Consider the following 15,592-nt stretch of genomic DNA (forward strand, 5'->3'; position numbering starts at 1 on the left):
CAATAGCGATGTTTGAGGATTAAGCCACCGTGAGAGACAGAGATCGGTAATCAGCGGATAACGAGGCAGGGAAAGAGGGCGGGAGTGACCGAAAACTGCCGGGGCTTCTATCCCAGGACTCTCTCTCTCTCTCGTCCTTCGATAATTGATGGCTTCCGTCCAATTACCGCGCTCCTTTACTCCTATCCTAAACATACACCTATTGCCTCCTGCGGCCAGCAGAATACTTACAGATGGTCCACAATCGAGCCCGCCTCAATCTTTTGACGGGTATCTTTTACCTGTCAAACGAAGCCGAAAAAGATGTCTTAAGATTGATATCTTTGTCCGAATTTTCTCGGCAAACCATGTTTATACGACGAAATTTTCACAATGGTAAAAATTTTTTCTAATCTTTTTATCTTCTTCATCTTACCTATTAAAGTTTTTAAAGATTTTCTTTTTTGTCAAATATTTGAAATATTTATAATGTATTTGAAAAGATTCAATATGTCTTAAATTTAAATATCGATGAACAAATCGATTTAGCAATATGCACTTTAAATAATTAATAGTTAAATTTTTTAAACTAGCAATTAAAGAAATACATTTTCTTATAGTATTAAATAATTATGTCTATGATTAATCTTTCAGTTATTTACTTAATGTCAGATTGCAGATGTTATTCATAAGCATCTCTATGTTTAATTGAAAAAAATAAAAAGTAAAAATTTACCATTTTTTCTAGACACGTATTGCAGTTGTGTAACGAGTGCTACACGGCACAACCATCAATCGAACGTCGCATTTGCTCTTTTCAAAGTGACGACAGGCAAGGTAGCATAATTAATAGGAGCATAATGAGAAATGGATGCAGAACGTCGACGCGTATTTTTTTCCCCGCGCATAGATAATATTCGATTAAGAATGGCGATTGGAAGCGTAATCGACGCCGCCGCCAATCGCGCATCAACCGCAAAATTGATTCTGAAAGGTTCGCCTACTTAATCATTTGAATCTGCTGATTCAGCTTCAGAAAAAAACCTGATCGAGCTGCGCTTTTTATATGTGTATTTGGATGCAAAAAATCTGGACGATGAATAAAAATTACTAAGAATGCGCTCGTCCAATTATCTCCTTATTGCACAAACTACGGCAAAGATCAGTTTTCTGATTAGCAACTATTTTTTTTACGATATGATCGTTCTGATTTAATCAAGTAGTTAAACGCCAATACTACGCGTTTCAACATATCAAGATAAAGATATCAAATCTGATTACTTACAAACTTTGCAAAATTTTCTCTCAATATTTATCGTACCGTTAAGTCTCTACATATAGCGAGTAATAAATTTAATAATTCAAAATTTGAATCTGATTTTACATCTTATTTTGCTTTTAAATCATTATTCTTCATTCTAATTTCTTCTTTACGTCATTGAGCAATATTAAATAAATTAAATGCGAATCAATCGATTAAATGAGCGAATCTTTCAGAATCAATTTTACGATTGGTACATAATCGATAGCGACAAGTTTATGTTCAAGTGAAGATCGTGCATTCGCAATCGTGTCGCGAAGTAATCGCGCGTTATCAAGGTCGATTCCAGCGAGGATATTCACGTTCATTGGCCGACTGATCGCCAGGAAAAAATGATTTTCGCCTTAATGGCCTGTAAAGTGTAAGTGGTTGTCGCGACTTGCGCGATTTACTCGAGTCGGACACGACGACTTCACAAAAATTATCAAGAGCGAACGATGAAGGTCGGCGATGGACCGGGAGATAGGCGGAGATGCGCTAATGACTCACTTCCGCGACCCTCGTGAAATTTACAGCCCAGCGGTTAATAACGCTCGGATGGCGCTCATCATAAAGATGTTGCGAGCGCGACGAGGACGCTTTTTCATTGATCGAGGAAAAATGTGCATCGAACGCAATGCGCGCGAGGACGCAGAGAAGTTATTCACTCGATTGCCGCGCAATAATGAGCACGGATTAGCGTCGCGGTTGTGTTAAATTAACCAGCCTGCCAGGCTTAATGTAACCAATTAAACCGAAAATAGATATTACCTCGCCGCGCGATGCATTATGTGTTTTCGCGTACGACGCACGACGGACCGCTCGCTGCGCACGGAGAGAAGCGAGATTCGGTCGGGAAAACAAATCTCGACGGCAGTAACTTCTTCGGGGAAGTCGGCCTTAGTGCGAAAACTACGCACGATGTTCGTTAATTTGGCGTAAGACGAATCACCGGAATAAATAACTGCGCATCTAATTCTTTTTCTATTCATTAGGCAACAGATGTGAAAGAAAATAGGATTGGAATTAGCTACTATTATCTTCGTTGAAACGATTCGCTAAATTACTACAATCACAATCATAACAGTGAATGACTCAACTAACTGAGCTAATTATGTGTATATGTTTCTTTTATGTGTGAATCTAGAACATTCTATTTTTGTAAACATCGGAGTCTCGCAAATAGAAAATGGAAATTGAATTATGAAGGAAGTATAATTACTTATGTATACGAAATGCTAATTATTAATGTCTGTTAATTCGATTTCCTCATTCAATTACTTACTTAATTAAATTAAATTAAATTAAATTAATTAGTTTAATTTAATTTAATTAAATTTAATTAAGTGGCTCCGAGAAGAGTGTTTTTTCCCCGCAAGAAAAACTCATTTCGTCCATGAATGACGAAAGCGCACGGGAAATTATTCGATTAATTACACAGCAAATTCTCTGTCTCTCGACGGAGATTAAGCGATAACGCGAACTTTTATCCGATAAAAAAGATTAGTGCTGAAGAACATGTTGATTCGATGCGAGTCATCGCGAAAGATCGTTAATGACGAGGACTATATATGAGACATCGAGCGCGATCGAGCGACGTATATTTATTAGGAACACGTAACCGGCGACACAGGGTTTTCAAAGAAATCAACGACGGCGGCGATTATGCTCGCGCTACACATCTGCGCAACGTTATTCTCCGTTGCCGTTTATTTGTTCTCGCTCAAACAAATTAGCGTTTACAGACGCGCGCGCGCGCGCACGCGAGAGACTCCTTTTCCTCAAGTGGCGCACATGTTTCCTCTCTGTCGAAATTACGGCGCGATATTTCTTTCTTTTCTTTCCACTCGGTAGACAAAGTTGCGTGAGCTCGCCACGCGATAAAATAGAATCACATTCCACTTCTAATAGATAAAGACTTATTAGTGTGAGATTAATGCTCTTGAGTTAGATACTCTCTCTATTGTTTCGAGGATATATAATTGAAATTCCATTGCGCGATTGATAATTGTTGGTATCTGAATAGTTCAAAGCCACACTTGTCAAACATCTATATACTTTCTTTGTTTCAACGAAATATTAGATATCGTAATTAGGCATTCATCACATTTATTCTCACTGTTATTTTTCTGAATAACTTGTTTCCAAAAGGTTTAACGACGAGAAAACAAATTGAACGTTCTTATCTTGACATTATTTCGTTTTCTTGCTTCTATTTAAATTAACTCATAATTGTTAATGATTGAACTTGAATTAATATAAGTAATATGATTTATATGTTAATTTGATTCTAATAAACGTATAATATATATTACCATAATTTATAATAAATTAATTTTCTTTAAAAAAGATAATAATAAAACATGGATAAAAATAATTAAACATATTAAATTATAAAAACACTTCTATGACACACTGCCAAGTTTAGAGATAGTGATCAATGGAAGAAGCGCTCAAGAGGAATCGAAAACAAATAATCCGGCAGTCGTTGCGAAAGCAAGATGTCGCCTTTTGAGGCTACGAAAGGTGTTTGGCGCGTGCGAAATATCCCGAAACGACCTTGCCATAAGCAAGGTACGCGGTATAGCAATATACGCGTATTGCCTGATTACATGTGTGCGTATGTGGAACGCTGGAAGATTGATATCGGATACATAATCGCGCGTTTGCTCCGTTGGAGATTGCGAATCTCAAAGAGAGGTCGAATCAATAATGTGTTCAAAAGGATCCTAATCTTTTCAGCTGTATTTCTTGTTTTTGTGTCCTACTTTTATTTTTTATACTATTTTTGCACCTTATCTTCTTTATCTCATAAAAAATTCAGAATTAATATAATCATAGTTACAATGTAAAGATAAAAATAAGAATAGGAGATATAATTTAATTTGAAAATCAATTAAATAGAAGATAAGAGAATATAATTAAAAGTAAATAATGTACTCCTGTTTTCTATTTTCTTATTATCGTCATTAATGATTATCGCTGTCGTGACTATACCGATAAATGTGTATGCCACGAACATATTGCGACATGACGAGCGCCTGTCAACAAGTCTTAGAAATAACAATGATTTCCTTTTAAGCCATGACGACGCCACCGTGAATCACTTCCGGTCGCGCGCGTATCATTCCTTTTTAATAATCAACCTATTCGCGTGACATGTGTATATGTATTCCGAGAGATTGTGCGGTTAACGCGAAACCATTGGCGCATCTTTGACATAAGATGATTAGGCTTTCGTGGGCATCACGATAGTTGTTCGCGGAATATATTCTGAATCATTTGCATACGCATGAGATCACGCGTGCGAAAAATGTGAAAGCGCGAAAGATAAAGTGTGGCAAAAATTAAACTGGTTATTTCGAAAAGATATAGCAGACGCAGTGAATAAAGATAAATTTGCCCTCCACGTGGAATAATGCAAAGTTTCCAAAATACACTTCATTAAGATACACGTATTAAGATTATGTAATGAAGATTTTGATATTCCCTCGAGCGAACAGGTTTCTCTCTTGCTTTCTGTCAAACTTACTCTTCTGTTATAATAAACCGACCAAGTTGTTCCACTTGCGTCAAATGCTATTAAACATGTTGCTCCTTCGAAATAACCGTTTTGACTAGAAGCCGTGAAAAATTTTAATCATTACTCACCGCTCTTCCGCTCTTCTTTATGATGATGAACAGCAGATCAATCGAAGCACCCTCCAAGCGTTGCAGCATTCTGAAAACAAAACAAACATTCTTATTAAAATATAAATCTTTTGTTCAAACTAACATAAACTATTTCTCAAATCATTAAATAAGAATGGAAATTAACGAAACATTAAGTTTTAATTAAAAGCTGCAATTTCTGTCGCGCTTTCAAGGTTTGAAGAATGAAACATTGCGCAAAAGAGATCCTCGTCGTCGCGTTTACGCGACTCGGCGGCGGCGGCAGCGGCGATAAGCGGCAAATCGCGGTTTACGACACGTACGTTTGAATTGTAAAAAGGAGCACGCCGGACATTCCAACGTCCGGCATTCCGCGTCGTAAATAAATTAAATTAAACGCGCATTTGCGTACAAATTATTCCCGAGCGGCGCGGCTCAAGCACCTAATAAAAATACTTCTCTGCTCGTTAAAATTAACAATGTCGAGGCAAATAAATCGCGATTAATTATCCGGGCCACACACGCGCACACGCGCGGATGAACGTTGTTCCGGTCGAGGAGGATAGAAAGAGGAACAGGGAGAGAAAGGGAAACAGACAGAGAGGGAGGAGGAATCTAAAAAAAAGAGGAGCCGCAATCTCTTGTTGGGAAGAGAAAAGGAAAGGCGGGCCTTTCAAATGTGGCACGGACACGCTCGTGAAATTCCTCTCCTTGTTTCGGCCGCACGCGAAAGAGTCGGAGGATACGCGCGGAATTCCAGTGACCTTGCGCCCGTTACGCGAAAAGAAAACAAAAGCGCACAACAGCGCGATGTTTCGTGCGCTTTCCGCGGCCCCCGCGCCGACCGATGCGACGAAATCCGCGATGCATCAACGACGGAACAAGCCGTTGCACTTGACCTATCGAGTCAACCAAGTTCCCTCTTGTATCGCATCGCAAACTATGCGAATTCGTCGATCGATCGATCTCAGAGAGATCAACATGCGAACCGTTGAACAGCGGTGTAAGTGAGCAATCATAACATCTCAACATGTCATGCGTGATTAATTTTAAATGACATAAAAGATTTTTTCTGTCTCTTTAACGGTCAGCGCGTCGAGTAAAAATGGTGAGCAGTTTTTTTTGGGGGGAACGAACAAATTAGCATATGTATATAAGATATACGCGATCGGAATCTTCAGAAAGGGTTGGAGACCGATGTGCCGTCATTGTCATCATTCCCCGCACACATTCCTAAATCAGCACTCCGCAAAGTGATTCAATTCATCTCACACGACTCACGATAGCGGCTGCGTAATATGCCGCAACGTAATACAATTATTATATAACAATGAAGCGATAAAAAGCGACGTGTCGATAAGATGTGCATAATAAGACGCAACGCTATATTTGACGCGCTTAATAGCCGCGCTAAGCGACAAAGGATGGAAGGAAAAGAGATCGCGAGCCGGTCTCTCTTCTTCGGTTTCTTACTACGAAAGAGCAAGGGCGCGCTTCCACGAAGAGAGCTAACGAGGCGGTCAGGTAGATACTCGGGTCGCTAACAGCCGCGCGCACGGAGTAACTCCACGGGAGAGACAGAGCGCAGACGGTGGATGCCGTCCCCTCGATAAGCATCTTCGATATGTCGTACAATAACCGAGCGAGTTGGCTCGCAGCTCGATCTCTCATCGCGCGCCACTACACTTCGCCGTTCGATGTGTTACCTAACCCTTCGCGACCTGTGTTTCAGGCGGGCTCGACATAGTGATCTGTGAGAAAAAAAAATCCTACAGGTATTCCATTAAATGTCTGCGAAATCACGTAAGTCAGACACTCGTAGAGAGAATATATTCATATTTTTCGATATATCTTGTCGAAAGCGTGAAATATTACGTTTGCAGCATCGATGAGCAAAAAATGAAAATGAAATATTCGGAATGGCTCTCTCGATTGATTAATTTCAATTGTAATTTGAAAAAGATGCAATCTTGAAAAACATAAAAAACATAGTTAATTTAATCGCGCTTTAATCTTTTCAGCTCCTAACATCATTTTTTTAAATTTATGAACGACGAAGAATTAACAGAAGAATGACACATACATCTTTTTTATCGTATACTATGTACAATATCATAAGCTATTCTGTATACGTCTGCGTCTAGCCTGTCTATTATAATAAAAAGGCCGTCGATGCCTGCTTAGACATTCCTAACTCAAGCTCAGGCATTCTTAAGTGCAGTCTTAACTTATTTCATGGCAGTCGATTTACTTCATCATCTGTCAGATTTCCCAGATGTGAGACAGTACGCGTGCTGGAGTACCTCATCGATCATCAGCCAAATCGCATACCGGATCAATGAACCCCCAGAAGGTTCAAACATCGCCGCGGCGAGGAACCACTTGACCTTGCACGGTCAGACGTCTGCTGCAACCTCCCCATCATTAAACGATTTATTTACACGTCTCTTCAAGGACCGAACCAGAGAGATCTGTACAAAGGATTCTTCAAAGGTTTGCGATACCGTTGCGATTAGATAAAGAGAGATATTAGGAACGTGTCTGATGTCATTCCTGCAGCGCTCAGTCAATTGGCATAAGAAAATCTCAATGACGATGCTTTTGTCAATGGCAAATTTATATTCCTCATCTCCCTTTAATTTCAACCCCAGTGAGAATCGAGAATCAAAACTAACAGAGACCAATATACAAACCGCTCCTGATACAACGGCTTAGAAATTCAAATTTAAAATATTGATCGATATAAAAATGTTCAATTGCTGCGAGAAAATAGTTTCACAAGGTGAAATCAAATTAAGCCCAAACGGGTTTCCTCGGGCTCTTTCATATGTTTCAAAATATTTAAGGTATCGAGAAACATTTTGCCCGAAATATCTACGACGTTTTAAGTCACTCCCCTGAATGTTGGGAAGAAAAATATAAAAGATAGAGAACGTTGTCTCTCGCTGTGACCGCCACTTCGTTTTACGACATCAAGAACTGAAGACATAGAAAGCCGCTGGCTTTTACCTAATCGCAGCAGGGTGATGTCCGGAGGCATCATTGACTATCTGCCAGTGGGCTATCCGTCGGTTCCTTGTGAAAGCGGGCATTCCGGACGTAGCTCGTTCAGTTCGGCAAACGTACGAGCACTCAATGCCTCGAGGAGGTCTCTTCCCCGCGATGTGTCGTCGAGCGTACACGCATACTCACGCACACAAGCGCGCAACTCACTCTCGGCGGTGGGCCTCTGGTATTTACCAGTGATTCGCTTGGTCAATATGCGAATGTGCGTGTGTGTGTGTGTGTGTTTGTGTGTGTGTATGTAGATAGACGTATCCACTCGACATACACATACGCGAGTCCTCTTTCCCATCTTCTTCTACCCGCCCGTAAAGAGAGGAAGATAAAATTTTTCTCTTTCTCATCGATGTGCGCGGGTGCCCCTTATCCCGCCCCGCCCGTCGCTCATTTAACCCGACCCAGCTTCCCGCGCCGTCTCGCTCTCCACGAAGCCGGAGCGGCTCTTCTTCCGTCCTCCTCCCCCCCCCCTCCCCTCCCGGACTCTCACCGGACAAAAGTTTACGAGTTCCTTCTGCATAACCCACTAACAATATCCGTTGTCCTCCACGTCACCGTGGACCGTGAAAGCTCCGTCGTGCTCTTCACAGCTGCATCGCGGCGCATTCGCACGCGCGACGATTTCGGCCACGAGTGCACACCTCGGCGCGCGTGCACCTCGCGCGTGGCATTCTGATCTCATTCTGAATACTCGAATCTAAATCTAGCAAATACATTCTATAAGATGTATATCTGTTTTCCATTGCTCAAGCTTTCTATTTTAATTTTCACGATGACGCAGCAATGTCGATGAAACGCGTATTAATCATGTGCATACCTATGTATTAACAAAGACCGACGCGAGTGTGCATCGACGAATTAATTTCATGCGAATTAATACAATCCTTCCACAAATTAGGATTACGAGGGATCTTTTACTATCCATGGAAATTTTACAAGACTCTTCCGCGGAATTCCGATTAAAAGCAAATACATCCATCATTTAGCGAATACTTCTCTCTTCCTCGCCCCGATGCCACCTGCATCAACCGTCTCTATTCGCGTCTCGCGGATCTCGCATCGCGGGTACACGCGTGGATACGCGGCTCTCCCATTCTCTTTTCTCTCTACGCGCGATCTTCCTCCACCTCTCAAGAAGGAAGCCCACTCTCCACCGCCGCGATGTCCACCTCCTCCTCCTCCTCCTTCACCTCCACCACCGCCACTACCACGACCACCTCGGCCTCTTCGCTCACTCTCTCGCTCTCTCTCTCGTACACAAACCGAGCGCGATCCTCGTTACTCCGCGCGAGTACAGTGGTGGTGGAAGTCGCAACGGAACTTCAGTGCAGCTGCGGCAAGCAGCTGACGCGGAATCATTTAGATCTGTAGTAGAGTTCGCGCCGCGTACGTGACACGACACGGGACGTAGCGCGCGGTGGACACGGCACCGGTGTGGACCGCACCGCCGCCTCTGAGGACAGCCCCGGGATTCGCGCGTTTTCCTACTCGCCGCAAATGAGAACGCATCGCGGGTGTACGCGCGAGGGAAACGTTCCTGCTGCCGTTTGTGCTTGCATCACAGTCGCGAACAGTGCGGTGTGTCGTCGCTGTTGCGCGAATACACGGCGAGGTGCATCAGTAGCTGTCCCGCGATCACGACGACGGAACGAACTGAGGAGAGCCGCCGAGAAAACTGTAAAAGAGCACGGCGGTCGAACGCGCGGCGACAAGTGTGCGCGTGCGAGCGCGCCGACGAGGGAATACTCGCAGGTGAGTGCAAGAGATCGCTCGACGCGTTCGCCGGGGGGTATCCACGTCTCGCGTCAAGAACGAGATCCTCGAGGATACCCCGAGGCACGATACGGACTGACTGACGGACAGACCGACGGAAAGAAACTGATTGTATCCTAGGAAAAGTCCCGTCAAGAAAGTCGAAAATTCAAAGATAATAACAAGAAAATGGAAAGTAGTATAGAAAGAGGAAAATTATACAGAAACTTCAGCGCATAAGACAAATCTGATGTAACAGACAATAGTTAGACATATTGAAAGTTGAAAAAGTCATTGAGAAATGAATTCGAATTACATCGTATGTAAAATATGTCACAATACTACTGTGTGTTGCTAAATTCTATATTTTAATATAAAATTAATTATTCACATTTAATGTGAAATTTTTAAGAGCTGATAAAGCGTCTATTCGGAGAAACTTTCTTTCATAAATCAGCCACGTTAATATTTGAAGGATCTCTAGTGGAGCTCGGCGCGACATATAGGGATAATTAAAGTATCGGGATGAGGATACGGACGAACAAAGAGAGGGAGCGAATGACGGGATCGAGAATGCGGATTACGGCGTGTGATGGATGGATCGGCTAGCGAGCGGATTTTTAGCACGTGATATCACCGAGAGGAAAGAGAGCCGCGAGAGTGCCGGATCTTGCCAGTAAACACGTGCGAAGGCGACATGTGATTTGGCGACAGCGCGTCTTCAAATCGTCACGAAGCTTCGATTTGCAAATTTTTGCGAGACATTACCTTTCTTAACTTGCTCAATCCGCTTCTAGAGAATGTGTATTTTTATTAGACATTTATTACTAAATATATTTATTGCCACTTTAGAGAGATCGTGAATTTTCTATTTTTCTCTCCGAGGATGACATTTATAATCTGAACGAAAGATACACATTAAATAGGAATTGATTTAAACATTTAACATTAAACGATGAGGTGAACGGACTACTAAGATTTTATTCACCTTGCGATGCGCACAAAATACTTGCTTACTTGATCGAATTTTAAATTTGTGAATTAAGTTTACGTCACGCGCGTCCGGCATTTCGACGAAGCTTACATCTACAGAGCATTTAACGTCAGTTTTGTAAACTCACGAGCACAGCGGACAAGTTCCGCTGGCTTATCAGCTGTTCTGTCGGATTCGTATCGCGCCACGTGCTCGATCGATCGATCATGAATGAGTGCGGAAGCACTTTCAGAAACGATTATTGCTGAAGCTGGCCTGAAGAAATATTTGAGATATCGTGTAGATACGAACGGAAAGGAGAACACGTAAGTTCGGTCGTCACGAAATCAATCGTCAAATTGTTATCGATTTTTATGACGTTGGAATTCTTCTTATCTAGCAATAGTATCTAAGAATTTATATAAAATGGGCTGTGTCTCCAATTTCTCTCTAATAGAATACCTCTAATCCGTTATCTTTCTTGGGAAAATATAGAAGTTTACGAGTAAATTCGAGCTTCTTATAAAGGTGAAGCTAATAATGATAAGAAAAAAATGTAATCGAGCGCAATTATCCGATTGAATCTATCAAGACAGGTAAGAGATAATTTACTCGATCAATGGAAACAGAGCGATCAAAGTATAAACCACACAGAGATTCAATGGATTAATCAAGCTAAATCGATAAACGAATAACCATTTAATCGACGACGAATCTCGACCGTTTCCGATCACTTGAGAACAATGCAAAATAATGAAATAATTGCGAAACGAGTTATTTGGTTTGAACAATTATTTTCAAATAGCTACAATTTGAAGAAAATTAGCTATTGTCCGAACAATACAAGGCTAATAAAGATGATACAATTTCGTTCAATTATTTCACTAAAAATAAGATAATGAAACTAATGTAACTTCTCAGGGATGTTTCAGTATAACAGTATCAGCTCTTTCAGTGCAAAACAATTTGAGTCAATGTTGGAAAGTATCGCATTAATCATATTTAATGTCTCACCGTGTGATGTCTCCTCAAACAATATCGCGTAGAATAACGACAGTGGCAAATGAATGCGATTCCACTGTTATCCGAAATATATAAGATTACATCAATCTACTATTCATTGCAATTGTACTTATTGTGAGCGATATTTTTCAGCGGATTGAGCGATCCCGACAAATGTCGCTAATAGAAATACATCTATTTATATCAGAAGTCTGCGTTATTGCGACTCAATCCCATCCCCGTAGCTTACACGCGTGTGTGAGCGCCAACACACACCACATACCGAGCCCTTCCTCGCCAGCACGCACCTGTTGTGTTGTCGTTCTGCCGCGGCGTGGCTGCACGCGACAGCTCGTGCCACTTACTTCCAGTTACCTCTCGGCAGTACGAGCCGTCGGCCGCCGTCGCTATTTCTCGCGCTGAATTGACGCTGCCGTGGTACCGCTCGCGATCTTCGACATGGGGAGAGATTAATCGTCCGCCTCATTCCCGCGATCGGAAGCCGCCGATCCAGGTAGAATATAACACAATAGAATAGAGCTATCACGATGCGCTTATCACACGGGCGACTGAAACGATATCAATCTCGTTCCGCGAACGGGGGGGAGTGATATTTGGTAGCCTAATTTTCGTTCCTCGAAATCGTGGATCGACGTTTGTTTTCGTTTCACAGATGCGGGGTATTGATTTTATTTTATCTTGGTTCCGGAAGTAGGTCCACTGAGATAAAAAAAAAAACAGAGGTGAATTGTTTTGTGAAGTTCGAATCGTAGTTATTTCGCGTATTGGAAAACACGATTGTAGCTACGATTATCTAAAACGCTGTAACGAATGAATCATAAAACTAACACATCTTCTATAAGGAAATAACGAACATAAAAATGGTAATACACCTCAGCGTCATCTTTCTAACGGTAAGTGACGTTAACTCGGCGAAGAAATAGCCTTTTCTCTTATGAATACCATTTGAATATCGTATAATTTAATAAAGATCAAAGAGAAAAATCGACTATACCGTTTCAAAACGCAAATAGTCAATTGATAGTTAAATATTTTTAATCAACATAATGGAATAACAATAAAACAGGATATTCTAAGTAATTGCTACTAAAGACGTAAACAATAAATTATATTTTCTTTTCCGTAATTAAAACAAGATGAATTCTCTGACGCTATAGATACAAGAATAATTCCGTTTTTTTTTATTCGTAGTATAAAGAATACTGCTAAAATACAGAAACGAAAATTTTTATCAACACCGGATTTAATGACCATAGAACACTGACTTAAAGATACGATCGAGGAGGAAAGAGATCGCGATCTCCCGAGGACGATCTTGCGAGAGCAGCTTCTTCCTTGGAGGCCTCGGGACCGAGCGACCAAGGAGCGCTTTATTCCGATAAAGCCGCGCGAGCGAGCATGCGAGGTCGAAGTTTTCTCCCTCTCTCTCTCTTTCGCTCTCACCGTCTTCCTCTCGCTCGCTTGAGAGGAACCTGCCGCTCTATCTCTCTATCTTTCTTTCTCTCGCCTCTCTCTTTCTCCGCGCCTTTCGACTTATACACGGTTTCTCTCTTCGGCTCAATCGCACGCGCGCGTCTCTTGAACGCGCACAAATGCGCGGTTTTGTCTGACAAAGGGAAGGCCAGCAGCGACTTGTTGACAGATTTTTCAGAAAACGAAGAGTGTGAAATGAGAAGATACGAGATGATAAATTGATTCGGTAAAATATTAGTCATTCTCGAAGGAAACATGATACATCAATTATTCACTTTTAATGAATTGGACTTTCATATATTCGGCAGTGATATAAAAATTGGCGAAATCGTATCACTTTCAACGTCTCAAAATAATTTTGGAAATAAAATAATTCGTAATTTATAATACTGGAAGTATCGCAACAAGATATAAAAAAATATCAATTCTTATTTTGATAATTATATCAACCTCTTCATTTATCATTTTTTGCCTTACTTATCGCGAATCGCACATACGTCAGTCGATGTCATCGACAGGCAACCGGACGCGCTTAAGGGCTAAGCAGCCGCGACAAGTACGAGAAATTATCCTGACATCCGTAAATCTCGACGCTAACGTAAAAAGGAAGCGGATCGTTGTCGCTGACTCTTCATTATATCGTTCGTTGTCCACATCCTTCCACATAACTGGTTCTCTTTTTGCGAAGCTGTGCACGGGTCATGATATTGCCCGCGAATCTTAATTATCGATAGCGATATTGCTGACCGATATTGACTCGTAAATATGCAGATTATAAAAAAAGCAAAGAAAGATCAACAAACATGATATAAAAGTAATATATCAGCAAAACTAATTAAAGTTGAATATACTTCGAAAGATCCGATGCATTACTCGTGCAAAAAAGAAGATATTTAACGTATTTTTGTTACACCTTAATGTATCATTTTTTGACATTTACATTTTAATTTTCGCTTTTCTATTCACAGTAATGTTTAAAACATTGTAATAATAGCTGCGCGAGTGACGCAATGGAAAAGGAGGAATTTGAAAAATTGAAGCAACAAGTAGTTTCCACCGAGTTGACGCATGGTGCCCGTAATTCGAGACGCGATATGCGTCTCCGTATCTACCGTTGATATTTTCCGATCGGTCAAGGGCTGCGCCGTCATGTTAGCTCGCATATATATTGGACATTTGCATTTTAATCTAGAGACTTCAATTAAGCAGTAGCGAGTTCTATATCTTAAGGCGAAATGGCCTACGTCGTCAAGCTATTGTTGCGCGGTGAAATTCGTGCGGCTTATCGGAATCTTTTATTTCACGTCTGTGCCGTACAGATCTCAATTCGATCCTCATTGTCATTCAACAATCCTAACCGTCAACGGTATTCTACCGAATGTCAATGAGACGATTAACAATAACGTTGAAAAATTTAAGTCAAGGATTTCGCTATCACGTGTCGTCTTTTCTGTAACTTAACATTTCGTAATTTTGCTTTTTTGATAATAATTTCGTTAACTCGAAAATAAAATTCAAAATTTTACTCGTTTCTTACAAGCTATAAAATAATTTTTCCAAGTTTGCATTTAACACAAAAATCTCTGTATTTATAAAATAATAGTATCAATGCCATTTTCTGAAAAATGTGTGAGTGAAACTATCGCAGTATTTATATTAATTTAAGCTTAAATTGTTGCAAAACATATTATATTATTATATATTAAATTTTTCAGATATTTTTCAGTAGTTTCAATAATCTTCGCGAATCGTGCTAACGACGCGACGAATCATTAGTTCCATTTCTCTTTTCGTAAACGAATTTTTACAGTCGAACTTTCTCGACTTGATTGAATCTGTGTAATACGCACATCGTCCCATCTTCGTCGTTGTCGTCCATAGTCTCGTTTTGCCCGCGCTGAATGGGCAACGGATAATAATCGGGTGCCGCTTCGAAAATTAAGTCCCGCCTTCTTGCGACGAAGTGGATTACGCGTTACGAGATTGAATTTTGCAAGAATTAATGACGTCTGAAAGTAAATTGAACCTTCGCTGGCGTGCCACATCGTGTCATGTCGTAGGGAGCTTAGAGGTACTCCATCTCGCGCGATAAATTTTAACATTTTCACATCTATAACATGTAGATGTTGTCGCGCCGTGTAAGTTTTAATTGAAACTCTTCCAACTATAATGCATGCTCTCGAAATTGGGCAACTAATTAACAATCGAAGGAGCAAGTGGCTAAAAGAAGGCACGTCACATTTATCTAAAACATCGAGAAATCTTTGATCAATTAAACGGCCGGAAAAAATGAAAAAGATATAGATTAAAGATATATCACAATTAATAAAACGCGGCGATGAGCATTATTCCGATTATTTCTTATGGGTGCTTCGGCGAGA

At 40.9% G+C, this 15,592-nt stretch overlaps 2 protein-coding genes across 6 annotated transcripts in view; one reads left to right on the plus strand and one right to left on the minus strand.

Moving 5' to 3' along the window:
* Nucleotides 1-15,592, minus strand: part of DCTN5-p25 (Dynactin 5, p25 subunit) — a 53,808-nt gene that overhangs the window by 28,177 nt on the left and 10,039 nt on the right. Inside the window, exons 1-2 of one of the 2 annotated variants that reach the window (XM_012369385.2) lie at nt 7,940-8,037; nt 4,931-5,000 (exon numbers count right to left, since the gene is read on the minus strand). In XM_012369385.2, the coding sequence (XP_012224808.1) occupies nt 4,931-5,000; nt 7,940-8,022 (153 nt within the window). In that variant the 5' untranslated portion in view covers nt 8,023-8,037. Of the gene's footprint in view, nt 1-4,930; nt 5,001-7,939; nt 8,038-15,592 lie in introns of those variants that run through there. The other variant, XM_012369393.2, reaches the window with a different exon arrangement.
* The window catches only part of cv-2 (crossveinless 2), a 36,336-nt gene continuing 29,948 nt past the window's right edge, over nt 9,205-15,592 (plus strand). Inside the window, exon 1 of one of the 4 annotated variants that reach the window (XM_067355555.1) lies at nt 9,205-9,742. The gene's annotated coding sequence lies outside the window, so the exon portion shown is untranslated. Of the gene's footprint in view, nt 9,743-12,086; nt 12,232-12,610; nt 12,632-15,592 lie in introns of those variants that run through there. The other 3 variants (XM_012369340.2, XM_012369331.2, XM_067355556.1) reach the window with 3 other exon arrangements.

Source organism: Linepithema humile, chromosome 5, assembly GCF_040581485.1.
Source record: "Linepithema humile isolate Giens D197 chromosome 5, Lhum_UNIL_v1.0, whole genome shotgun sequence".
In the NCBI taxonomy this organism is placed as follows: Eukaryota; Metazoa; Arthropoda; class Insecta; order Hymenoptera; family Formicidae; genus Linepithema; species Linepithema humile.